Source organism: Loa loa (genome assembly GCF_000183805.2).
Source record: "Loa loa unplaced genomic scaffold supercont3.118, whole genome shotgun sequence".
NCBI lineage: Eukaryota > Metazoa > Nematoda > Chromadorea > Rhabditida > Onchocercidae > Loa > Loa loa.
Genome location: NW_018108298.1, coordinates 57,913 through 84,347, shown reverse-complemented (window position 1 = coordinate 84,347; position 26,435 = coordinate 57,913). Strand labels below are relative to the sequence as shown.

The 26,435-nt window shown below is 33.9% G+C and overlaps 7 protein-coding genes across 8 annotated transcripts in view; 4 read left to right on the top strand and 3 right to left on the bottom strand.

Moving 5' to 3' along the window:
• The first annotated feature begins 532 nt into the window (after positions 1 to 532).
• LOAG_03894 (40S ribosomal protein S27) lies at positions 533 to 2,018 on the top strand. The gene is made up of 2 exons (XM_003139431.2): positions 533 to 1,193; positions 1,489 to 2,018. The coding sequence occupies exons 1-2, from the start codon at positions 1,152 to 1,154 to the stop codon at positions 1,699 to 1,701; spliced, it is 255 nt and encodes an 84-aa protein (XP_003139479.1). The 5' UTR covers positions 533 to 1,151; the 3' UTR covers positions 1,702 to 2,018.
• A 611-nt stretch (positions 2,019 to 2,629) lies between these two features.
• LOAG_03893 (hypothetical protein) lies at positions 2,630 to 3,390 on the bottom strand (the record flags this gene model as incomplete). The annotated part of the gene is made up of 2 exons (XM_003139430.2): positions 3,169 to 3,390; positions 2,630 to 2,968 (listed from the first exon to the last, which is right to left on the bottom strand). The coding sequence occupies exons 1-2, from the start codon at positions 3,283 to 3,285 to the stop codon at positions 2,630 to 2,632; spliced, it is 456 nt and encodes a 151-aa protein (XP_003139478.1). The 5' UTR covers positions 3,286 to 3,390.
• Positions 3,391 to 5,424: 2,034 nt separating this feature from the next.
• On the top strand, positions 5,425 to 7,548 carry LOAG_03892 (hypothetical protein). Its single transcript, XM_003139429.2, has 4 exons — positions 5,425 to 5,597; positions 6,539 to 6,896; positions 6,977 to 7,228; positions 7,376 to 7,548. The coding sequence occupies exons 1-4, from the start codon at positions 5,466 to 5,468 to the stop codon at positions 7,483 to 7,485; spliced, it is 852 nt and encodes a 283-aa protein (XP_003139477.1). The 5' UTR covers positions 5,425 to 5,465; the 3' UTR covers positions 7,486 to 7,548.
• Positions 7,549 to 8,905: 1,357 nt separating this feature from the next.
• LOAG_03891 lies at positions 8,906 to 12,341 on the bottom strand (the record flags this gene model as incomplete). 2 transcript variants are annotated; one of them, XM_003139428.2, is made up of 8 exons in its annotated part: positions 12,205 to 12,341; positions 11,800 to 11,932; positions 11,296 to 11,395; positions 10,750 to 10,834; positions 10,154 to 10,284; positions 9,817 to 9,984; positions 9,320 to 9,475; positions 8,906 to 9,074 (listed from the first exon to the last, which is right to left on the bottom strand). In XM_003139428.2, the coding sequence occupies exons 1-8, from the start codon at positions 12,328 to 12,330 to the stop codon at positions 8,906 to 8,908; spliced, it is 1,068 nt and encodes a 355-aa protein (XP_003139476.1). In that variant the 5' UTR covers positions 12,331 to 12,341. The 2 variants fall into 2 exon arrangements, with proteins under 2 accessions (XP_003139476.1, XP_020305951.1); XM_020446443.1 differs by lacking the exons at positions 8,906 to 9,074; positions 9,320 to 9,475 and adding an exon at positions 9,551 to 9,652.
• A 551-nt stretch (positions 12,342 to 12,892) lies between these two features.
• On the bottom strand, positions 12,893 to 17,599 carry LOAG_03890 (hypothetical protein). The gene is made up of 11 exons (XM_020446442.1): positions 17,449 to 17,599; positions 17,069 to 17,169; positions 16,608 to 16,706; positions 16,366 to 16,504; positions 15,664 to 15,768; positions 15,256 to 15,406; positions 14,897 to 15,101; positions 14,252 to 14,347; positions 13,803 to 13,977; positions 13,535 to 13,631; positions 12,893 to 13,314 (listed from the first exon to the last, which is right to left on the bottom strand). The coding sequence occupies exons 1-11, from the start codon at positions 17,449 to 17,451 to the stop codon at positions 13,112 to 13,114; spliced, it is 1,374 nt and encodes a 457-aa protein (XP_020303217.1). The 5' UTR covers positions 17,452 to 17,599; the 3' UTR covers positions 12,893 to 13,111.
• Positions 17,600 to 18,167: 568 nt separating this feature from the next.
• LOAG_03889 (hypothetical protein) lies at positions 18,168 to 23,747 on the top strand. The gene is made up of 12 exons (XM_003139426.2): positions 18,168 to 18,295; positions 19,170 to 19,321; positions 19,680 to 19,751; positions 19,999 to 20,196; positions 20,580 to 20,772; positions 21,001 to 21,059; positions 21,174 to 21,337; positions 21,833 to 21,919; positions 22,176 to 22,265; positions 22,401 to 22,547; positions 22,685 to 22,790; positions 23,194 to 23,747. Exons 1-12 carry the CDS (start codon positions 18,246 to 18,248, stop codon positions 23,250 to 23,252), a joined length of 1,377 nt encoding a protein of 458 aa, XP_003139474.1. The 5' UTR covers positions 18,168 to 18,245; the 3' UTR covers positions 23,253 to 23,747.
• Positions 23,748 to 26,334: 2,587 nt separating this feature from the next.
• Positions 26,335 to 26,435, top strand: part of LOAG_17716 (hypothetical protein) — a gene marked incomplete at both ends in the record, with an annotated part of 5,280 nt that continues 5,179 nt past the window's right edge. Inside the window, one exon of the mRNA XM_020450379.1 lies at positions 26,335 to 26,421. Coding sequence (XP_020305950.1) covers positions 26,335 to 26,421 — 87 coding nt within the window. The remainder of the gene's footprint in view (positions 26,422 to 26,435) is intronic.

The following is a 26,435-nucleotide window of genomic DNA, read 5'->3' as shown; positions in this document are numbered from 1 at the left end:
AAGACATTATTAGTATATATATATATATATATATATATATCATTATCATTATTAAGCCACCTTGCAAATAAGCCGAAAACGAACTCAGCAAAGTTCATCTATTTCCACTGAGTAAGGGACGTGGTCTGTTGCTAATTTTTGAACAAATTAGTAGTCTTACTTGGTAAGTACATCAAATGCACTCTATTTGTGCAGCAGTCATGTTTCAAGATGACATCTGAAAACTTTTTGAAATGAAGAGCGGCGAAGAAGTCATGCTGATTGTCAATCAAAAAAGAGAGATGTAAATAAATCATTCACATCATTTACAAATGTATTACTGTACCTATAAAAGGTTGGAAGAGAATTTATTTCAGATTTTGCAATTTCGTAATTTGAGGCAGAATGGAATTTTATAAAGCTAGATATCGCGAACGGAAATGACTGCAGCCTTCTCTCTTTATCCCTTTACAGTGGAATCGCAAGTTCACTCCGCGTGCGAACTTTACTTGGTTGAAGTTTGGCTCTTTAGCCGCAGCAGGTTGTAAGTGTGGTAGGTGTAAGAGAAGGAAGGGAGACGAAGTTGGCGTGGGAGATGTAAAGTCAAGTTGGGATTCGTAACTGTGGGGGTTGAGTATGACGTGGTTCCATGAGTATCGTGGGTTGCGGGATTTTAAGTCAATTAGGGTGACCTGGAAAGTGACCTGGAGCAGGAGCGATATAAGTAATTTCTTTTGACCTTAAGTAAATCAGTTAGAGTGGCCTGAAACAGGAATTCGATACAATTCATATCGAAATTTTGATTCATATCGAATTATTTGCTAGTGGGATACTTAGTATGCTGTATAGGGAAGTATTGCATTTTGATAACATTGCTGAAGAGTAATTAGTGAAAGAAAAGGTAGAAATTTGTTATTCAAGAGCTGTAGTTCTTTTAGAAAGATTTTAATAATATCACTCTGATATAGATGTAATGGAAAAACAGACGTGATTTGGATCTCTTTAATACTCAGCAGTTTAGAGAGTTATCTCGAACTATTGAAATAACCTGAAGGTTTCGCATAATTTGAATATGCATCTGTAGATGAGCTAGTTGAAATATACACATATCTCTGTCGTGCTTTTTCAGTTAACGAATACTTTCGATAATTACGTTGCATCTGTTATAAAAAATGCCGTTAGCACGAGATTTATTGTATCCAGATCCTCAAAAGGTAAAATTGCTATCCCGTATTTTCGTCCAACGTAAGCTTTGGTTTCTTGATGCCATGATGTAGGAATTTTGGATGCATCAAGTTCAAAACTAATTTGGTCACTCCGTTAAGGCTGTGTGAGTTATGTGTGTCTAATATTCAAGCATGTGGTGCGTGTTTGTTTGAGTTTGCATTGCTTTACAAATTTCGTTGTCAGATGTAATCATTTTTTGATTCGAATTGCAAGTATTTTACTTGTTCTTTATATCCTTTTAATGCCTAAATTATATTCAGCGAAATGCATTTTTGTTTTAAGGAACGAGAACGATGTAAGTTGAAGAGGTTAGTACAGCAACCGAATTCTTTCTTCATGGATGTAAAATGCCCAGGATGTTACAAAATTACAACAGTATTCAGTCATGCTCAATCCGTGGTAGTTTGCGTTGGATGTAATACGGTACTTTGCCAGCCAACTGGTGGAAAAGCCCATCTAACAGAAGGATGTTCATTTCGGAAAAAGCAGCATTAAACATAGAAATTATTTCTCTTGTTTTACATTGGAAATACTATTTAGTCTAACTTTTGAGTTGTTATTCTTTACATCGTTAAGTTGTTTGACAATGATTAGGCAGTGTGAATTGCTGACCACTAAAGTCTCATCATTAGAATGGATTTTGTCCGCGGGAGGAGTTGAGTTCTGGTATAAAATGGTGCAGGTTCATGAATTTTAAAAATGAAGTTCAAATTTTAGTAAGCACAACGCATTTCTTTGCAATCAGTGGTATTATAGTTCTATCTGCATGATTAATTTCTTGGTGTATTTTGTTAACATGAAAATAAACGCCGTTGAAGATTGATGTTTGTGCGTTGCCACTTCCAATTGCCTAGACAAACAAATACTTTGGAAGATATCTTCCATTACCGAAAAATCCAGGAAGAACCATGAATGGTATGATCGTTGGACATACAGTTGTACAGGGAATCACAGTGATACTATATGAGCATAACACTATTTACACATAACCTAAAGATAGTCTGTAATGTCACCTACTGCACTGTCTTTCACGATAATGTAGTCATCCAAGGAAGTTGTCTAATCTGATCGATTAAACATACAAATGCTTGTTTCAACTCTCCCGGTACAGTTGACCGAAGATATGTTATGGTACGCTGGTGCAGTCAAGATGTTACTGTTTGCACGCAGAACAGAGTATCGGTTTGTGGCGGAAATTTTACGGCAAGGTCGAGGAATTTATTGCATCTATAATTTCAGATATCAAGTTATTTCGTATTGTAAAGGTGTGTTGAAACTCAAAATTGCACTGGTCACGATGACAAAAGATGCTAACAGAAAGTCAATCTCAAAGGACATGTGAGGTTAATTACTTGCAGGAAGATCAGAGTAACAGAACTTTTGAAATGTTCTTTAAATAGTTGCATTGAAAAAGATTTTTTTTTTATACCCTTATGGAAATGGCTGCGTTTGGGTTTTGTTGTAGCCTAAGCGGCAACTGCTGTGGTATTGGATTTTGTGGATTTGCTGAATTTCGTTCCTGGGTATCACCAGAACTTTTCAATTTCAAGTATTTTTTGGAATTTATAAATGTTGGCGAGGATGACAGCGAAAGTGATGGTGGCATATTGCTTTCATATTCATAACTCCAACTCATGGCGATTGCATCTGTCCGAGGACTTTGTTGCTTTTCTTCCATTACTCTTTTTGGGAATGCAATATCGGTTTTAATATTATACAACGTTTTGGCAAGAGGGTCGTTTTCATCAATGAATTTTGGATCCTAAAAATTCGTCTACGTTTTATTTACCATGAAGATGTTATAAGAATTTGAAATGATGAAACTTCAAATTTAATCGAAAAAAAAAGATGTATATAGCCAATGTCCGCCGATTTTTTCATTCTTATTTAGTTATCTTTTTTTCTCTCTCTCTCTCTCTTTTCCTTCTTTTACCTTCTATTCTATTGATAGCGTAAAATTACCTTCGGTTTTCTGTGATGTTTGCAGCAAACAAATGTACAAACTACCAACGACATTAGCAACATGGATGCATTATGGAAAAGCATTTCAACGAGTTCATCGTACCGACTGATTGTCATCTTTTGGAAATTATAGAAATGACACCATATTCATCCCTCCAAATAATTTATACATCGCACCAAATAAGCATAATTACTGAAATTCCTTTTACATTTTATTTACCCATTTTATCAAAATTATTAAAAAAAAATTCGTATAATTGATAATTGGACCACCATACAGCATAGCTTGTTATTGGTACCAGTATATATTATAGCTTATATCAATACATATATTAGAGCTTGTTATTGCTACTAATATATATACATATGGTAGGGTAGAAATGTCAGATAAGGAGAAATTTGGTTGATAGCTAACCATTCGAATCATCCAAAACCTTTCAATGGTAATTTTTGCTCATTCATTTAATGTGGATACTACCAAAGATGATCTCATCTTTTAGTGAGTGAACAAAAAATTAGCATATTATTATTCATAAATTCATGAATGCTTCGACAAAACTTATTTTCTCAAACGTTTTTTTTGGATCAAGGCAGTGAATCATATTTTGGATCATCTGATGACATACAATGAATGATATTCTGGATCAACTGATGACATACAATGAATGATATTCTGGATCATCTAATGATATACAATGAATCACAGCTGATGAGATAGAATGAATCACGTTCTGGATCAGCTGATATCATAAATCGCATTGGTTTTTGTGTTTTACGTTAGCTTTCTGTTTTCCCTTAATTTTCATTCAACATTTTTTGAAATTTTAGTGGAATTACTGTTTAAATTGTTTAAATTTACCTTCACATATCGTCTACCGTTTCATTTCAATAACATATATGTTTTATATAACTTCCAATTTCCTTTTTATTGATGTTATTATTTATAAATTTCAACAAGAATATTTGTTTCAAATTCCTCCACCAACTTTTCGTTTTTTGTTTTGAAACTGGATGATAATAAATGATAACATTTACGACAAAAAGAAGTTTGTGATAGAGGAGAATTTCAACAGACAAAAATCTTAACATATCTTCTATAGCATCGCCACTTTCTAAAAGGATAAATTAATAAATGATCAAACTAACCCAGTGCCAACTTTTTTTTCTTCTTTTATATAAACGAAGAATGAATCATCTATTTTCCTCATATTTAATTTATTTTAAAAGTTTTTTTTCATAATTTCTCTTTTCATTATAATCTACTTATCGTAATATCATCATAAGAAGTTGCTTGTCTTATCACATACTTCATTGAAATAATACCTGTTATTTGTAGGAAGTGGTAGTGTTACATTAATGTTTACAGATAATATATGGGTGAAGTTTAATTGGGAAAAATTTGAAACTAAAGCTTAGAAATATGATACTATGGTAAGATTGAAACTCTAAGCAGTCACTCTACCCTCATTATCAAACCATCCTTCAACAATCGTCTCAATTATTGTTTATCAAATGTATTGTAATGTATGTATGAAAAATTAAAATCAAGTTTTTTTTTTTCATGTGAATTACATTCAAACACTCACTTCATATCTATAATGAATAATTGATCTGAACAGGAAATGAATGGAATGGCAATTTTGATTAAATCTCAAATTCATTCCGATCCTTTCCGATACAATTCGATCTGTCAGTCCATGATGCAAGTACTTTTTTATTTTTGATGGGAAGTTTTTGCCAAAAAAAGCGAGTGAAAGGAAAAAGAAAAAAGAAATTGCGTATATAGCACAATAAAATGTAACGTAAAGTATCTTCTAATTACATCAACTATTAGAATTTAAATATTAAAACTGGGGACTAAATGCAAAGTTGGAATTGAAATTTAAAAATTTCATTCAAATTGATTTTGTTGAAGATAAGAACACAACGTTTATGGCACTTCCAATTTGAGATATTTGCTACCAATAAATGATCATTTCGATCTTCTTTTCCAGTATTCAAAGAATTGCCAGAGTTATCGGCTAACGTGGATTAAAGAAAGCCTTGTGAAAGTCTATTCAAGAAGTATAAAATGCATGGTGATACGTGGTGTACAGAGAGTTGGATGAAAAATGCATGCCGACAAGATCATGATAATGGTGAGTTTTCATTAAAACGGACAATATGGTGTTTCCCTGTTGATGATCTGTTACTTCGTTCCACCATCTCGTCCATACCGGTTCTACGCGGCATATATACTCACTCTATAAAAGACCCCTGAAGAAGATATGCAGTAATTGTGCGTGTAACAACAAAACATGGCGAACAAGTCATCACTACGTTCGGTTGCCTTTGCGGCTGTTGTATTTTCGACGGTAGCCGTAACAGCTTGTATTTTCACGTTTCCTATGGTTTTCTATTACGTTCAAACATTACAAGCAACCGTGCAGGTAATTGTAAGCTTAAAAAATTGCCTAGATTTCCTTTGCTGCTATTATTCATTAATTTTGCTTTGCTGGTTATTTTCATCCACTTTCTAAATTCATTACCTTGCTGCATAATTTGAAATTTAATACTCAAAAAGTGGTTCAAAGACTTTGTAACTTAACTACTACTATTGGGCATACTTCCCATGCTTTAAAAAAATTAAAAAAATGAAATAACGGTTACCAAAAATTATTCTCTACTTGAAAAAAAAGAAAAAAATTATTCTCTAATTCCGTTTTACGTCACCTACGCCAAAAGCTAGAAAAAATTTTGCATATAAAATTGGGCAGATTTAGTAGTAATATTTCTGTACAAAACAAAAGATATTCAAATATCTTTGAAGGGAAAGCGAGAATACAATTCTCGGAAATTAAATCATGAAATTGACGACAGTAACATTAAGCTTGAAGCTCGTCAAATAATAGGTGAGGTGAAAGAAGACATACAAGAAGCTATTTCTGTCATTTTCTGAATCTTGCAAGAAATTAAAAATAAAGATGAAAAGTGCGGATAAACATGCGGAAAAAATGAGACGGCCAAATATAGTTTTTGCCGAATATTACATAAAAAAGTGTTTCGTATCCGAACCAGTTTTCAATTCTTATTCAATATAATGGTGAGAAATGAAAAATGAGGGCAAGAAGAAATCCATAGTGGGTGGAAAGCATTGAAGAATCAGAATCCGGTTTTGGATCTTTCCGAAAAAAGCTATTTTAATTAATGAATTCACTTAAAAAAAGAAAAATAGTAAAACTTCAATGAAAAAAAAATCAATCTGATTATTCCATTCCATTAGATGCGTAAGAGCATATAAATTTAATTTTTTAGGTTTTAACAAGTTTCGAAACTTTAAAAATTTCAAAATTTCATATAACTTATTAAACTCCTGAAGTTCGTCTTTCAGAGTGAAGTAGAGTATTGTAAGTCACGTTCACGTGATATGTGGAGAGAGATGGTGGAGATGGGGCCAGAAAGGGATAGTGAACCATTTGATATACTGGTTCGTGCTACCCGTCAAACTGAAGCTCAGTGCTGCACATGTCAACAAGGACCGCCTGGACCAGATGGTCCACCAGGCACGCCGGGAAGAGATGGCACACCAGGCGAAGGACCTGGAGCGCCTGGACCACCAGGTCCAGATGCCGACCTCCATGATCGGTTGCTTCCAGTACCTCCGCAATGTCCATGTCAGGCTGCACCTGGACCTGCTGGACCGCCTGGATCACCCGGACCTGATGGACAACCTGGAGGTCCTGGACCAAGTAAGTCTCACTTTCGATGCTTATTAAGCTATACACTTCTAGATCTGCAGAAATTTCCGTATACACATATACTTTTTCAGGCGGTGATGATGGAGCACCAGGTCCTCAAGGACCACCAGGATCACCAGGTGCTCCTGGTCAAAGTGGACAGCCCGGACAACGTGGACCACCAGGTGAACCTGGTCAACTCATTCCGGGAGAACGGCCACCACCAGGACCTCCAGGACAACCAGGACGACCAGGCTCACCAGGGCAACCTGGTCGACCTGGACCATCAGGCAGAGACGGTGAGGCAGGAGGACTCGGAGGCCCAGGAGAACCAGGACCACGCGGTAAGTCTGATGGTGGTTATATATGAATTTATTTTCATAAATTGTTTCACCTAGATGCTTACCGAATTTGAAAACTGAACAAGGAATCTGAAACTTAAATTCAGAATTCATTTATTTGAACATGTTACTATTAAGACAAAATTACAGGTCCACCAGGTCCAACTGGACAACCAGGAGCACCAGGTGAACCAGGTCAACCAGGTGCACCGGGAAGCTGTGATCATTGTCCACCAGCGCGTCTTGCTCCGGGTTATTAAACGCTGGAACATAACACAGCACTTTGTCTCTCAGTGTCTCCTCAATTTCTCTTATAAAATCACTGTAGCTTGTAATGTTATACATTACATAAGTGTTTTGGTCTGACCCAATCGTCAAATAACTCAGCAATTTTAAAATCTTTCGGAAGTAATATCTCCGGTGCTTTTTTTTACTACCATTCCTTTTGACAAAAAAAGAGATAATCAAGTACTGATAAAGACATGAGCATCCCAAACTTGAACTTTACATACATATACAAACCACTTTTGTGAAACTTCGTGAATTTAATCATGTTGTGATATTTGGGAAATAGATTAATATATCTCTTGAATTCTATGAATCTTCAAACGATTGAATTCTATGCACCTTCAATCTTCAATCGCAAACAGCAGGATATAAATGACAATGGTTACATCCGATAAAATAAACTGAAGCAAAAGTTAAAGATTCAAATGAAAGTAAAAATTTTTAGGAGTTAAAGCAAGTCCTTGAATCCAACGTATTTTCATCGACCCAAAAAACTGATTAATCCAAATCATCTCATATTACAATACATCCGTGATTTTTAACACAAATACTCTTTCAGATCAACTCCTTCACCAAATCAGTATATTTATTGTAAAAGCTTGAACAGAGTCGAATTGCAACGCACTGAGCAAGAAACACTAGACGCGGAAAATACTACTAATGAATTTGAATGATTTTTATGAATGCCTAAAATTTGAAGAATGAGACCACTTCTAAGATAAGATTGTTTCCAATATGGATGCAACTGGTAACAAGAGAAAACTGCCAAATACCAAAAAAAAAATTATTAATTTGCTATGAGATGACGAGATACAGCAGAAATTTTAGAAACTAGTGGATATATTCCAGCACTTTCTAACAAGCAAACAAACGATAACAAGCAGATGACAAACGTTGTACTTGAACCTCTGAGACCAATCAGTGATTTTTGCACCTAATATTTCCTTTTCTGAAAAATTTGACTGCGATAAAAAAACTAACCGCCTTAAGCATAACACATAAGCACTACATAGGAATACAAACCATCCTGTAAAATGGCCACATTTATTTACAACTCCAGGCAAAGGGAATTGAAAGCAATTAGCTACAAGTCCTTTTAAAACGAATTAAAATGAATTTGAAATCAAATGGCATCGGATTTAAAATCAAATCTGAAATAAAAAAATGACTGGAAGCAAACAACCGAAGACAGATTTGAATTGATAGGAGGACAAATTTTGGAAGTAAATTTACAAAACGAATAAATTTACAATAAGATTTATCAAAACACAGAATTAAAAAATTTGCTTTTCTTTAAAGCAACTGAGCAAAGCACAGTACTTTATTTCATCACATTCTAAATCATATTAAAAGAATATCACATCATAACTTCTTGCCACAACCAAATTTTTGCTATAACCGCAATATAGCATATTTATGATGTCGTTTTACTTTTGAAACGATTACTCTACCATCGAAGGAAACTGAAGCGAAAACCCACGGATCGTTACCAGCCCATGCACAGCTGTATACCGATTCCTCATGCTCTTCCATCTTCTCAAGACGTTCATCACCCAAAATACTAGAAAAAAAATTTATGATCGATTAATAGGCAGTAAACATTAGAACGAAAAGAAAGTACCGGGTACGAGTAATGTATATAATTCTAGAAATTCTAGTATGACCAAGAAGTTTATATTCTCAAATCCTCCTGGAACTAGGCTGTATAAAAACTTTTTCGAACCTTCCCGGACTCAATACAGCTAAGGAAAAATTACAGATGCAAAAAACTAACATTCAAATTCATTCTGAATTCAGAAAAGTTACTTTTCGGGTGAAGAATAGCTTTCGTCCTGTACCAATGCAAGGGAATGGATAGATTCAGAGCTAAGAGATTCGAGGCTATTGAGAAACAATCTAGCATCACTGCCTGCTGATAACAACAATTGATCATGAATGGGGTTAAACTTGACACACCATACCCTGTAACGCTGGCAAAAACTTCGAAACTCAAAAGCACATTTAGATTTTACTAGTTATCACCATATAGAATCAGCACTCCAGTGTTCCACTTCATGATTCCTACTCTACTCAACGAATTTTTTCAGCATCGAAAAACAGTTCCATATTAGACATTAGCTATTGTTGATGATATAATAGCTGCAAAAAAGCAAAATAACAAGAATGATAGAAACTGGGAAGCTAACGACAACGTATATAAAAAGATAAACACGAGTTAATGTACCGAAATGAGAAACTGAATTCGTAAAAACCAAAAAGCTAATCATTTCAGAAAAGGAACTGATATTGAAATGAAGGCTCACCAATGCGAATGATCTTGTAAAAATTTCAATGGAGTATTCACTTTCCGCATATCCCATAATGCCACCCTGAAATCGTCACCACAAGTTGCTACAATGTGCTGCATATTGGGATTGAAATCCAGATTTCTGACACGAGGTGAATTTACGTGTTCAATACAAAACGCTTCCCTAAATTAATCCAAACTGATCTTTTTATAAAATATTTATCAGAAGACAGAAAGATCTAAAATATGTCAGGAAGACCAGATTTCACTTAAGTCAGTAAAATTCCATTGATTTCTCTGAGGTCAGGTAATCCGAAAAAGAGCCAAATCTGATTTAACGGTAGATTACTCACTGCAAACTACGAATATCAATTCCTTTCACCGATGCATCATAAGCTATTGCTAAGGTGCTTCCGTTTGAGTGGGGACTCCACACTGATGCGCTTATTGGTGCCTTACTGTCGACTGATGTAGAGTTTTCTATCTGAATCATTTAATGAATATTAAATCAGGTAACTTGATCACCGATGTAAAAATTGATCAGTTTCCAAATATAAGTCGTATTTCAGAATTTCAAAGGTCATGAAACACTAATTTTTAATTTATTTTTAGAACGAGAAAAAACTTTAGGGATTATTTAATAGGAAAATCTTAATTTATTCAAAAATGGCCCCCACAATTTAATGATATCGTGTATTGAAATATGAATTTCCAAATGGAATTTCAGATAAAGGTTGCAGGAAATAAAAACCGCAAAACTGGAAATGTGAGAAAATAACTTTTTTTTAGAAATTTTTGACCGCTGGTAAGAATAGTCTCTTTCAAAAGGCCCATGGATAAGCACAAATAGATTAGTCCTTCTCCTAACATAAAAGATAGAATGAACGACCAAATAATTTAGTTGATTAGAAAAAAAATTTTTGAAAAAAGACAAAGCAAGAAAAAAAACCTTCAATGAGTTGCTGACATCAGCCAACAGTACAAAATTATTAACGGCAATGGCCATTTTATTCCCACTTGGATGGAATTCAGCCCTTAAAGTAAATTATTTCATATAGGCCATAATGTTGGAAACAAATACGTGAAATGTTTAAGTGGATATGTTGTGGAAACCGGTAGTGTAAATGATTAAAAGTAGGTTAGAAACTTCAAACAAATTTTTCTACAATTTGAAAATTTCAAAATTTGTGAAAATTTCAGTTGGAATTTGGGTTCAAAAAAAATATAAAATGATATCCAAAAGCGTCTCGATCATGAAGCATTGGGGATTAAACATAATGAATATGACGTGCAACACGAATTCGTTTGCCAAGAAGCTCATACAAGTCTGTCTCGATGTGTAATCATCACAATATTAAAAGATGTTACTATACATTAACAGTTCTGAAGATCTTATTGATCGTGTAATGTCATAGGAAATCTGGTTAAAGATAGTAAATCCATTAAGACCTATCACTGGATTTCTTTCTCTTGCAATAAACACATTCCAACTTACGAAATGCATCTTCCACTTTTCAGAGGGGATTCATATTGTGCAAGATCGATCAAATTCGATTCATCATCATTCAGTTTCCACAAACCAACACCACTTCGTGCTGTGTCATCCCCGAAAAAAAAATTTTTTTGTCGGAAAAATATGAATGAAAACCAGAAATTTTACTAGAAAAGTATGCATACGAAAAAGACAGTCTTACTGGATCAATATATTTTCCAAGAATGTCTAGGGACTGTCAAAAGGCAGTCTTGTCATTTATGAATGTCCTGGGAAGGTTATTTCTATTTTCTTTTTTTTTTGTTTATAAAACCTAGTCGTTATAACTTCTGCAAAAACACTGATAGCTTTTCATAACTGTAACCGCTATTTTGCGATGCCACTTCACTATTGCTTATTTATGCAGCGATGAACAACAGTCTACACTTCTGTTTCTTAATCCATTTCCATCTCCTATCAGTGTTACCATATACAGTTCTAGAGAAACGATGACAATCAGATACTTACAAGCAACATAACATGTGGCAATAATGTTCGGATCAACGGACGAACTTGATATACACCAAATCTCACCAGCAAGATGATTAAATGACCGTTTCGTGATCTGAAGCCAGTCATCATCGACTTCCAGTAAGCAAACCTCAAAAAAAACCACGAGAGATCGATAGTAACATATGGTTAAAAATATTTGCATGAGGAGCTGTGAAAATGAGCAGGGAAACCACTAGAATATCAATAAAAGATATTGTTCGAAATGTTTGGGAAGGAGGTTATTAGACAATTATTTATCTCAGAAAGCCAGAAATAGAACTTTCAAAGACAGCATTAACACTTCTTCTGCTTGAACCTTGAGCGCATGATTTGTTTTCCATCACTTCAAAAATTTCATTTCCTACACGAGTTGAGATTTACCTGATTATCCTGCTTTAACGATAAGGTACCAACAAGAAATAAAGTTCTTTCTTGTTCCGCTGGAAGACCAACAATACTTCGTGCTGGCAAATCGATTCCGTACATCAAAGATAACGGTTCTGTCATTTTCAGCTAAACTTGCACATTATGTTACACAAAAACTAACAGATCAAATCTCAGATAACGTTGGAATTCAGTAAAGCAGAACCTTGGGTGACCTTGCACGGCAAGGTAACAATTAAGAAAAAAACCCCAGTTAAAGTTGATTTTAAAAATCTATTCAAATAAATAAGTGCAAGGCATCGATCCTTGATATCAAAATTGATATAATGAGGAGTAATGATAAAAATGCATTTTTTATTTGGTAGATATAATTCATTTTTAAACGGTTCTAACCCACATCAAATAATACTCAACATTATCTTAATGCAATAATAATTACAAAACTATAAAGTCGATATTGCACCTAAAATTGTAAGATCTGTTCTCACAACTTTATCGATTTTATAGTCTTACAGAGAAAGCCAAACAGAACGCAGTACAAGAAAACCCATCCGTAACACTAACCAATAAATCGGATTCTTAACTCAAATTCCAGCAAAAACAACAGAACGTAACTTTGATCGCAAAGAAAGCGAATACATGAAATGGTGAAATTTACGGTAAACGTTAAATGTCCCCGTAAAGTTGCATATATCGATGAATCTCCTCAAACCGATAATTGATTAATATAAACACGTTGGATTAATAACATAATCTCATGACATAATCTCGTAAGTCATACAGACAGCTCTTGATGGTATCTGTAAAAATACCATAATACATACTGCAGTCTAGTACTATGAGAGAAAAACTTTGGTTCAATATGAAAATTAGTAGAAATGCTCATTAATGTTGCGCAGTAGCATTATGACCATTCGAAACGATGCGCATAAATAAGGCCCATGAGAGCGAAAGCTGCATTAGTCCCAAGTGATGCAACAATTAAGATTGACCACAATCCTCGGTGCACGGTGGCATTCAGTAACGCCCGCAATGAACCTGCAGGAAGAGTAGACAGCATATGTGAATGAATAGCTTCGTGACTCACTCCAGTCCATGAAATACCACCTAAATTAACATTTTTAACGTTGTTAATGCCAAAAAATATATAATTCAAAGACGAATCTTATTCTCGAAAATTTGGCACTTCCAATTTCGAAAAAAACATGAAATTTAAGGACGAATCTATATTTTCCGTTTCATATCGTAATTTTCATTCTTTAAAGATGAACGTAAATTTACACTCAGTACACAAATTTACAGTTTAAAAATTTGCTGTAATACTTACATGTTGTTTTCAATATCAAAGCATAAAGAACGGGTAGAAGAGGTGGCACGAAATAATGCAAAGCAGCAACATTGAAAAAATAAAAATAGCGCTGTATCTAAAAAACGGATAGCAGCAGTCTCCTTTTTTCGCAATAATCCAAGTATTTGCAAGAATTAAAAAAGAAAACAAAGAAACTGGAAATTTGAAAATTGACAGCTTCCTGAAATGAAATCACTTTCTCCATTCCTCTACCAGTGAGTTGAAAATTCAGAAACATCCATCTCACCTTCATTTGCAGTTCTGATGTTTTGATCCAACCACTTTCACGGTGAATTTTAGAAAGAGCAATCAGAGACTGATCCAAAAATGATTGCAGATGAGGACGATATAGGAAAAGGCGTAACAATGCAGTTAGAATAACGATGTATATACGCACGGTATCCATCTGAGATTCATTCAGTCTGAAAATGTTATAGAACCAAATGAAAAAGCTAATGTAAAACTGTGCATGCTAAAAATTTCTATGACACTTCACATTTTATAAATGAATTATAAGTTAGCTGACATAACTAAGGAAACTTCTTTTGTAAATAATAAAAGTTAAGAGGCCTTTAATCTAGACTTAAATGCTAATTGTTAAGGCTCAGAATGACTTGACATTTCGAAAAAAATCTGCATTTTCACATAATTGAGATGTATAAATGAGGAATTTAAGCAAATACAAATACAACTCACAACCGTTTAGGTCCATAAACCAGGTAGTTCTTTGCAGGGTGAGAGTATAAAAACAATGCCAAAAATTGTGACATAAAAGTAAGGTGATACAACATCCTGAAATAATTATTTAATCATTAGTTTGATGTAGACAATAAAAATTCGTTGAGATAATGGATGGATATCTTATGAAAAAAAATTGACTGAAGAATAAATGCAGTAGCCAAGAAGTTGCGACGACTGGAATGTTAAGGGTAGTATTTTTCCCGTCTTTACATACTTTTTCCATTCTAAACTCACAAAGTTATGGAAAAATAACAAAAATCGCGAGTACTTCGTTAGACCAAGAGACCGATACTGTATAACTTCAAGATATTGATGAAAATTTTCTCTCTACATAGAGCAATGAAGACAGTAACAAAAACTAATTATTAAAAAAAGCTGATGTAACACAGTTCACCGAAATCTAGTCACTCCAGCTATAGTCAACTTTCAGTTCTGAAGCAGTGGTCGAAAAGCACAAATATCAGTGTGTGCGTGGAAAATGTAGCTAATGATATCAAAGAATTCCCAGAGAAACTGAAAAACACTTGTACGGTCACGAAAATGTTTACTACTTACAGAATATTATAAAAATATTTCGACGTGATTTTCAGGAATGTTTACCTATCAAGCGGTCTTTCAGCACCTTTAACGACATCGGAATACATACGCGCATACCTAAAACCGGGAAAAACAAGCAGAGCAGCAAAAAATGCCAGCATGACAGCCAAAGAGATAAAAAAGAGAAGTGGCGAATGTTGAGACATATAGTCTGGAACTCGACTCTCCGCCATAAATTTTGCCGTTGCATTCTTCAGTGAATCGAATGCTGGAACCAATCATTTTGCAAGTAACAGAAAAGTATTTGAAAGATTATTGAAAACACTACTGCAATTTTAGAAATAACCATTACTGCAATTTCCGATTCTAGCTTGACCGAGGAACCTTTTCATTATTTCACGCATGGAAGCTGAATGAATCACCTTCGTTCAAGGGCATATCAAAGAGACGTTCAGCGAACATGATTAATATTAATGAGAACAAGAAAAATAAAGACGCTATTGAAATGACCAAATTTCTTTCTCCAATGGCAACGTTACTTGTAAAGTATGTAGCTGCTACTAAAGTCAGTGCCTAAAAATTTAAAAACGTAAGACATTTTTCGAAATTATTCCTAATGAATTCAGATAATTTCATTTATTGAATGAGTCCTTTTTGGCAGACCGCTGCAGTTTGAAAGCTTACCTTTTATGGTAATACAACAAATCACAAAATTGGAAACATCAAGTATTCCGAAATAACTTAAAAATACTACCATATCATATTTTTTTTAAAAATATTGCCATACCACATTTTTAACAATTTATGAATGGAAAGAAAATGACCAATACCTGAAGTAGGAAGAATACCGAGAGGAGTAACCATATAATGGAAATATTAAAATCCGTATTGTTGGGGAAGATAAGGCATATGAATTCGCTTGTGATATAAGATACCTGCAAGTCTACCGAATTTAATGCAAGCGAAAATATAGAAGCATAACAAAACTGTAGTGATAGTAAAGGAGTCTTAAATTATGCTTGTGCATATATACTGTTATCCATTACCCATAGATCCTATTTCCGTTGTTTTCTGCATGTAATTCCATCTCAGTAAACATCAACGGATTCAGTAGAAAACTTTTGTGATAGACAGAAACTCCATTATTAAGCAACACTGTTGAATATATAAAAAATCATTTGCCGAATTTTTATATAAACTGTGAAAATTTTTTACTATTTAACTGTTTCTGTTAACAGTACTGTCCAATAATTTTTTATATTTTAATATTAAATTCTAAATAAATGAGTTTCTCTATGCATTTATTTATTTGTAATGGCAAGCAAAGAAACAGCCCTGCGTTGAAAAACTGTCGTTAAGAAATAAGAGTTATTTCAACATTTACATCAGTTAACAGTTCCAGTAAAATGAAATTGAGCTTGCTTAAGACAAATATCTCATTATATATCCTTTCTGTTAAGTCATAGCGTAATAAGTTTCAAAAAAGTGCATTCATGATAAATTAAAGTTGAGACACTGTAACATCAAGTTACCAAAGTAAAGCCGAGAAATTCTGCAGACCACATAAATGTTTCGTAAAATTGCAAACGTTGTAGATCAGCGATATCCACCGGAACTGACATCAAGTCCAATTCCACCTTTTTTGGCACGAGAGCATCAGATTCTTCATCACTACATAAACAAAGAATGCATCAGGAGGTTGGTTAGATCTTAGGAATTAAATTAAATTCAATAGTGAATTAAGATCATTTTGTTATCAATGAAATAAACATACCGTGGATGTTTACGCTTCCGATTTTTCATTGGACGTGTAAAATGGGAGTGGGATGCTTGTTTTAAAGCAGCATTTGATGGTGGTAAATAACGCTGCAGCCTGAAGAGTTGAAAATTTTTGGAAAGTACTATCAAAAAATAAAGTACAAAGAGGCGAGGAGAACTAATGTGAAAATAAACAAGAACAGATTGAAATATTTCTTCCAATCACTAAGAACTTTATAATTTCAGGTGAAAAATAAAAGATACTTAAAAGATAAGTCCTGAAAGTAATATGAACTGCACTGCAGAAGCAAAAACTGTTGAGACAAATAAGTAGGTTAATGTCTCTTGAACAGCCATATAACTTGCATAGTTTGAATAACAGCTCGAAACAATATTGCATTATACTTAGTCGGCGCTAAAAAACTCAACGCTTCAAACAAAAGAAACTTGTAGTTGCAGAAAAAACTTAGAACTAACCCGTTACAGAGGATAATCTCGACCAGTGAAAATCTCTTGCGAATTTTGGTCAGGAAAAAGAAAAGAAACAGTGAAGCAAGTATATGATGACCTAATACAGCCTAAAATAGAAAATGCATAAAGTTTTAACAACTTCATAAAATTTATGCAGACTAGTGAAGCATACTTTCGTGATATTTTCCAACGTTGCAAAACTTATAAGATGGATTTCGAAGCATCCAATTCCTTCTCATCCATTACAGATTTCCAAATCTGAACTTTCTTTTCCTAGATTTAAATCCTTTATCTGGACGCATGAAAAATAATAAAGGTTGAGGAAAGTAGCTCATTTCTCTTAATGTGTTAGTTCCAAAAAAGGGAAGCTCAAATCATTATATTACCATTTCACTCGTTTCGTCCAACCTTCAGAATTGTTAATTTTTGCAACCGAAACAATCTGAAAACACTTCAGGATTCGAGCATGTAAACGAAAATATTATCCATTTCCCAAATGTCGTGCTCATAATTTCGGATTACAAAAGTCCTGCAAGTAAAAAAGGTTCACTTAAGAGAAAGAGGAAGCAAGTAGAGGAAAGTTTATCAAAGTTACAAACTTGCACCTCCACGAATAACAAATGCCAACTGGATCAAATGATATGCGTAAAATCCAAGCCGTGACTTGAATGGAAAATGATTTCACGTGAAAGTGGAAGCGTGACTAAAATGGAAAATGGTTTCACGTGAAAACGGAAACAACCACGTTAAAACATAATGAGCAGATGTATCTACTGAAAGATCGTTCCAGTTGTTACGAAGTGCCTCTATTGATACAAAGAGCGAAACGACAGACAAATAGGTAGAGGAAAAAGAGAGAAGGTTAGATGAACAGATAAGAGAAGAGTTCAAATTAAGGATATTGTTGAGAGGGATGTACCTATACTATCTATCCCTTTTTTTTTTCGCAACAAATGGGTACGTTGGAAGTGTTTGAGCGTAATTTTGTTATGGTTGACGTGTTAACATGACTGACGTATGAGACGTGTTCACATGGCTAAACCATAAGACGTGTGACGAACGTTTACGTAAGACGTGAAAGACAACGAATCCATTCTTTGCGTTCTTTTAGCATCGAACAAAACTTTTGATAACGCTCTACAACATTTGATGGTTAACAGGAGCAAATTATCGTTAGCAGGTGATGTTAGCCGAACTAAGGCTGAAGAAAGAGCGAGTACATGAGGAAGCGAAGTATGTATATAATATACCTCTTATCATTCTTATCATTTTTTCCTTCTCACACTTTTCGTTTCGTTCTTCGTATTTGTCACCACTGCTGATGACTTTCATTTTATTGGAAGAAGTTAGGAATGTTTTATTAAAAATGTTTCCTCCATGACACGTTTTATTCACATGTTCACCTTACATAAATGTAGTATTGATTATGAAGTTGGATGACGTGAATTCCACATCATTTTAAATAGAGGATATGCAATTCATGTTCAATTCATTCATTATTACTGAAATAATCTTTACATTCTTCTCAAGGATACTCTTAACTCTCTTTTGTATCACTACATAACGTGTAATTCATTTACTTTCTCAACGATAATGTTGCTAAATGACATCACATTATCTCTGCTTACAGCTTAGCGTATAAAGATTTGATAGATTTAGTTAGAATGACCAAAGTTGATCTAAGTTTAATTACCTCTGAATCAGTATAAAAAATAGATAAAACAATGTGTTTTAGACTCGCTACAATTTCACTATTATTTTTTCTTGATAAGTCCTATAAATTATCGGTAATTCTACGTATAATTTACACATCTCATATTGGATTGCCTAGTACGTATCGCACTTATCAGTCCAACTTTCGGTAGAATTTTAGTTGGAATTATTATTTGTTTGCATACTATGTTATATGCCCAATATACATATATCATTTAGTTAGACATGATACAGGTGAATACTAATTTTAAGCAAAGAAACATCTCGTTAAAAGAATTAAAAAAAAAAAGAAAAAAACGAGCATGGTAGAGATTTTGCTTTGAATATACAAATTATTGATTTTTTTTTCTATCTCTCACAATTTTTTTGGAATTTTTAGAAATTGTTTATTCAGGAGGTTATTTGCCGATTGGAAACCCGCAGTGAGCAAAATGTTGGAGACTTATCTTACATTGGATCCAAGCTTTTCGGTTGCTGAAAATTATGCTTTGTTTGATTCAAATCTCCCGATTTATCTTTTAGGCGAGAAATTTACATCGAGAAGAGGTTAGATTAATTTCTGTTTGTTTTAATCAGCGCAGATATTGTTACCGTATTATGTGATGCCATTTTTGTTCTATAATATTAAGGAAAAGTAGAATTCTTTTCAAATAAGATCAGTATTTGAGGTGCACACCAATTTCAGTTGTATTGCGAGTATCTTTAGGGATTAGAGAGGTAATAAACTATCGTTAAATTGAGATTATTTTTTCTTCGAAAAGCTATCTTCGTCCATCATTTTTTTGCTATTATCATTTCATAAAAAAAGCTGTTGAAATAAATTCTGCGTATTTAGTTTTGAGCTAACACTAATAATGATATGTTTTCTTTTTTTGCTTCTAGCATATTTATTTTCTGATTATAGATATGGAACGCATCAAAGACATTATGGCATCGCTGTTATGGTTCACATATCGAAAAAACTTTCAACCCATTGGTAAGTTATTAATATTCAAGTTTGACAATATCCGATTTCTTTAAAAACTGGATAAATTAGGAAATATCTGAATGATCAGATAGATAACACCTCGGTTTATGACAAGTCCAATAAAATTGGTATCTGTTGTTCTTTACTTGGTTATTATGGTTGGTCTTTCACTTCATTTTTGCATGCCAATACTATGGCCTTCGTCAGTGTTTGGACTTCGTCCACCTTATTAATTGCCAATTTAATTTTGTTATAGGTGGCATTGGGCCAACGACTGATCAAGGTTGGGGATGTATGCTGCGGTGTGGTCAAATGTTGTTGGCTCGAGTTTTAATAGTGCGACATCTGGGTCGTAATTGGCTTTGGGACCGAGATATCAAGTTGGCTGAATACAAACGCATCCTGCGTATGTTTCAGGATAAGAAAAACAGCCTTTTCTCAATACATCAGATAGGTAAAATTGAGCAATTTGTTTTAGTATTTTATTTATTACCTTTAACCATTCTTAGTAGCTTATAAAGTGATTGCTACATTTAAGAGTTAAGTTAAAATTCAATTGAAATTCCGGACACCGTATTTCTTGAAAATTGGCGTCGAAATTCCTTGTGTTCTAAGTTTTTCCGCGAATTGAAACTCATTCTAAAATCAGTCTTGGATTTAGACGGGATTTAGATTTGGAATTGACTTGATGTAAAGCAGTGTCGAAGGTGCATGAATTATTTTGTAGTTTCGATTATGGTATACTCTTGTGGTTGAAAAAGTAATATTCAGTATTTAAAATTAGAATGATTCTGTTCAGTGTTTCGACATTTCTATATCAAATTATTTCATTTTCAGCACATATGGGAGTATCCGAAGGCAAGAACATTGGCGAATGGTTTGGTCCGAACACGACGGCTCAAGTTTTGAAAAAATTGGTCATATATGATCAGTGGTCACGACTAGCGGTACATGTAGCTCTTGATAATGTGCTGATAACGAGCGATATACGCACTATGGCTTTTACTAGACCTCCTTACCGAAAGTCTGGGTAGTTGTTTTAATCTTAATCTATTTTATAATCAAGCATTCTGATTCATTTTTTAAAATTTCATTTATATGAGATTTTTAAACCTTGCTTTGCATCATTTAATTTCCAAAATAAAAAATTATCACAAATTGAACGGTTGAGACATTACCCTTATAGCGTAAGAGCTGTTACACTATTAATTTTGGTATTATTCATCAGTTAGGTGGCTGAAAATTTGATTCATTGTAGATCTCGGCGTGAAACAGGAAGTGATTATAATGACAATCATGATGCTGTTAATCCTGCTGGTAAATGCTTGTTTCATTTTTGTCTTTCGTGTTGAAAAGGAATATTTGGAACTGAAGCTTTCATGCGGTTAACTATAATTACTAATAGTTCGACCAAAGATCAAAATCTTACAGAAGCGGAAATATTTCCGGAATCAACTCGATCTCCAACACGAAGTGAAACCTCTTCGATAAGCAGTTACGGTGGTAATAGTGAAGAGTGGCGACCATTGTTAATCATCATTCCACTTAGGCTTGGCTTAAGTACAATCAACCGTTGTTACTTCCCTGCCATTCAGGTTTTATTTTTCTGTTCATTTAGTTTAACCTCGGAAGTACGAAAAACCTTTGAATCGATAAATTATACCAGGGCAACTTACAAAACATTTTCTATTTGCTAAGAAGTAGACATATTTTTGAGGCTAAACCAAGAAAGATAATGATATTTACAAACCAATATTATATCAGTATCCATATTTTAGAATATGTGTTAAAAGTAAAGCCAACGAAAAGGATAACCAACACTTCTTCAAATTTCTGTGAAACGGAAAAATTAATTCATCTGTCTCTGAAAGGATGAAATGTCCTACCTCTTCGGCTCTATATCAAGAAAAGATATGATTTAAGAGCTGTTTCAAAGCTGTAATGTCCATTACAAAGACCTACAGCTAAATAGGATGTTTTGTGCATGACAGTATATACTAATTGAGAGATACAAGTGGAGAGATAAAGATAAAAAAGATACAGGTGAAAAATTGAAAACAAAGTGAATAGTAACTTTCATCTTTTTCCAGGCATTTTTTCAATTACCACAATGTGTTGGTATCATTGGCGGTCGACCCAATCATGCGCTTTACTTTTGTGGTATTGTAGATAATAACGTATGTTACAACTTTTGGTACAATTATTTATTTGTTGTGAAATCAGTGGATGTTTCTCTGAGCAAAGCATTTATGAAATAGATGAAGGCAGTTTTATCACCTTTAGCCGAACTTTTAAATCGGAGAATGGAACGATACTAACAAAAAAAATTAATAGAAAAATGGAGCGAAAAAAAAGTTCGCATAACCTATGGTGTCAGTTTCAAAAGTCTTAAAATTTCATGATAACACTTCCAAAATGACGCTATCTTTTTAGTTACTTTATCTGGACCCTCATTTCTGCCAGGATTTCGTGGATTTAGATGAAACTACGGCAACAAGAGATGAACGTGATGGTTATGTCGAGGTAGGACATTTTGCAAGGTTGAAGTCTTCATCATCCTACATAACTTTCTAATCCTCATGATATCCCATAATTTTTCCCCACTTATCTGTTCATTTTTTACTCATGTGTTTCATATATTTATTCTTCTCATTGCAGATTAAAAATGATGAATTCAGAGACAGCACCTATCACTGTCCGTTCATCCTGACTACGAAAATTGATAAGGTGGATCCATCACTAGCACTTGGTTTTCTCTGTCATACCGAAGACGATTACAACGAGCTTGCACAACGATTACGAACAGTACTGTTTACTACTATAAACAAATCTATCTGGTTTAATCATTATCAAGAGAGTCAGTCATTCTCACGATATATTTTAGCTTAATCTCGGATTCATCCTTCTTTTCATTGATTTTTATCAGTTTATTACTGTTTCAGCATTTGCTACCGGCTTCAACACCACCTCTATTCGAAATGCTTGAAACAAGGCCGAAAAATTTTCCGCCATTTGTACCTTATGTTGGAGAAAATACCAAACTACGAGGTAAATTGTTTAAATTGGCTATTCCTTACTGAAATCAGCTGGTAATGATCTCAAATTCAGAACATTCAGCGTGTGACCAATACTATGCAAAGGTATGGAATATGACAGGGGAATCTGTTGCCAAGTACAAAGAATACGTAACTACGAAGAGTACATTATTATTAAGAGTACTTAACAATAACAACTTATTATTAATTTTGGTTTAGTCATCATCATGTGCTTGTGTGTAGCCGACAGACTGCATATACAATGATTTAATTCGATGTGCTAAAGGTTATTTCATAGTCAAATATTCCGCAGTGTGGACAAGAGGATAATCCCAAAAAAAAAAAAAAATGGAAGCGTCATTAAATTAAATAAATGAAAAATTTGCTGAATCCATCTCTTGAAATTTGTTTTCCAGACTTTATGGATCTCGGTGAAGTGAACGACAGTTACGATGAATTTGAACTGCTTGAATAGGAAGAGAAGAGAGTCGGAGGAGAACTCCCCGGAACTTCCTTTATTGTCTCTTTGAGCAGTTTTCTCATATCATTTCTTTCAGTAAAGTATGACAAGAGAAATCGATTTTTGAATTTCTGGGAGGATCAGTAGATGAGATTTAACATCGAAGGAAAAGTCGGAGATTTTCGCTGAAACCTCATATATAGAAGTTTGGACTTCAACCGTTAGAGTTGATGTGCTGGATGCTTAATACTATATATAACTTTTCAGTCGTTCTAAACTTTTTTCGTGGTTCCTTTCATCCATGCTTTCACATTGCGGACGGTGTTGTGTTTTTACGAATCATTTGCCAGTTTTTTTTCATTATTTTGCTTTTCATGATGGCTTAAGAGCTAAAATTAGTGATTGGTGCATGTTTACATGTTACATGGAATATAGAATATTTGGTTCAGTTTCGGTGAAATATTCCTTATATGTAGAGGTTGGATAGGATATGTGGTTTTTCAAAGGCCAAGATTTTTAATTTTCAACGGATTTGAGATTTACAATGTTTTTCCCAACTTCAAATTCATTGCTTTGAATTTTCGCTAACATCCAGCCCTATTTATTTACTGGACTAACACAGTAAGTAAATACTGTTAAAATATGATGTATTTGCTTTAAGTTCACTACGATCGTACTTAACGAAATTATGGGAGTTATGTTGAGTAATAAGTATTAACAGATTAGTTTGAATCCTAGACTGATATTTCCTTGTTATTGGACTGTTAGCTTTTTCAGAGCAATCATTAAGCTAGACTAAATTCTCTATATGTTTAGACTTTCCGAATTGGATGTTTTAGGATTTATGTGTAAGCAAAAATTGCCATGCTTTCGATTTTTTTTTATATACAGAAACAAATGAAGTATGAACTCAATGCTGTTATTCAAACGTTCATTAAGTGCGCTATGAGATTGAGAGCTAAAGTTGAGGGAGTCAAAATCGAGAGATAAGGTAGGATCGAGACCTTTATGAGGTAAGATTGTAAACTGTAAAGGTATGCATTGTGGGCATCGTTGGATAGTCATTATAAAACTCAGTGTATTTGCAAGTAACTGGTCAGTCGACTTTCAACTTGCTCGTTTCCGTGTCCATCTGATATTTACGTATAAAAGTGCAATAAATGCCTCATGGATCATTTCAGCATATCTCAGATCGTACACCGGTGTTGGTGATTAGCTCCAGAAATCCGGAAACGCTGCTAAATACTTACTAGGTCTTAAGCCGAATCATTGCATACGATAAACTGATTACTTCGGCCGTCTGGGCATGTGTTATCTTGATGTCACTCACCATTTTGTATTCGGGAGCGTTACTCCTAGTTTTGGAATCTGATTTACCTGGGGATTTTCTCAAAGGTTTTCAAAGACATCCCAAAGCATCCCCGTGTTTCTCACGTGTTTGTTCCTCTCAAATGCATCTCACGAATTTTCTCCAGTTCCAGACTTGTATCCTTACAAATGCGTTATATATAGATTGTGCTCTTTTTAATAGTGCTCTACTCACCAGTATCATACTTTTTAGTACATTTCCTGTCCATCAATGACTTTCCTTCCTTACTGTCATTTCTTCGACCATTATGTTGCGTTTTCTCTCACATACATGATGCAATTCTTAATTTTTTCAAAAGTAGGATTTTGGCTTTGATCCTTTTATTACTAATTTTTTCTGATTGGTAACAATTCACTAAAGTGTTAAAATGTGTTCCACTGGATTTGAACGTTCGACAAGAAATTAGAAAATTTGTCTTTATTACTAATTCCAGCATCGTGAATTTGTTCTTTTTTTCTCGCTTCATCTTTGTCTCAACATTTCAAACTTCTCAAAAACATTGGTGATGAGGTGTTTACTGCTTTACCAATAACTGTATATGAATGCTTGCATAAAATTACTTTTGCGAAAGAATAGACTGGTTGAAAAATTCGATTTTTTAAGAATTTTACTTCTCGAATTCGCCTGTTAGTTGTATTGTTTAATAAGACTAGGAAGATAATGGCGAAACGAATATAGAAATCGAAAAACCATTTGACATTTTTTTTCATTAAAAATTAATATCTGTCATGATTTAAGGAATAACTGTTGGAAAAAATGTGATTTTATTTTTTGGTTTTAGAATTACCCTGTCCTTCAAAACCATTTTTCGATTTTCAGGATTCACTGAGCAAATTCTAAAATGACGTTACCTGTATATTACATTAACGTTATTTTGTGAAAAATTAGATTTTACCATATTTGACTTTATTTTCAGTGTTGTTAAGATCTTTTTTGGCTACAATCGTTTCATCAACAGGAGAAAAGTGTGAGGAAGTGGCTTACTCCACTGCTACTAAGTGTTGGAAGAATTCCATATTTTACATTGCTGAATCAGAATGATTTCTTAAAAAAAATGGAAAATGGTATACTTATAATGGATTTCACTAACACTGCTTTTGCTCTTAAATTTTCATCCCACATGAAATTCAACTTTTTTAGTTCAGATTTGAAATTGATGGTATGGGGAATCTTCGGAAATTTCGATAGGTTCTCTTTAAATATTAAGTTTCAAGCTTTCAAATCTTACGACCACAGGGTATTCCATACTCTATTGTTTTAATAATGATTACACCCTATTATCAAGATAACCGTCTTCCCATGACGACTATCAGTATTGTTGAAAAATATTTACGATGCAAGACACAATGCAATTTATTGCTAGTTCAATCCAACAATGGAACTAATTTGGACTATTTAACGTTTACTGTTATCTCAGCTCCTCTTAAAAGATTTAGAAAACTGTTTCCTTGCATGCCGAGTTACGTAGATTCTGATAAGTCTGTTGAATTTCATGGTGTAAAATTTATTGACATTTCTTTCGGTTATTTAAAAAAGTTTTTTCCCCAATTTTTCTTTTTTTTTGAATTGTTGGCCAGAGTCGTTTCACTAAGCGACAATGATGAATACATTCTTAGTGCAGCAATTTTGGGGAGAGAGTTGTCCGATGTTCCTCCTGTCGATGATTTTGTGATTTCATTTTCTTTCTTCGCAAATGACTGATTAAGGGAGGACATCTGAGGTACAGCTATGACTTCTTCACCAGCTGCTGCTGCTTCTTCGAATTTGGACGATATCACTGCATCGCTTTTCTATCAGTTACGCGATAAAAACCGTGTAAGAACCTCTCT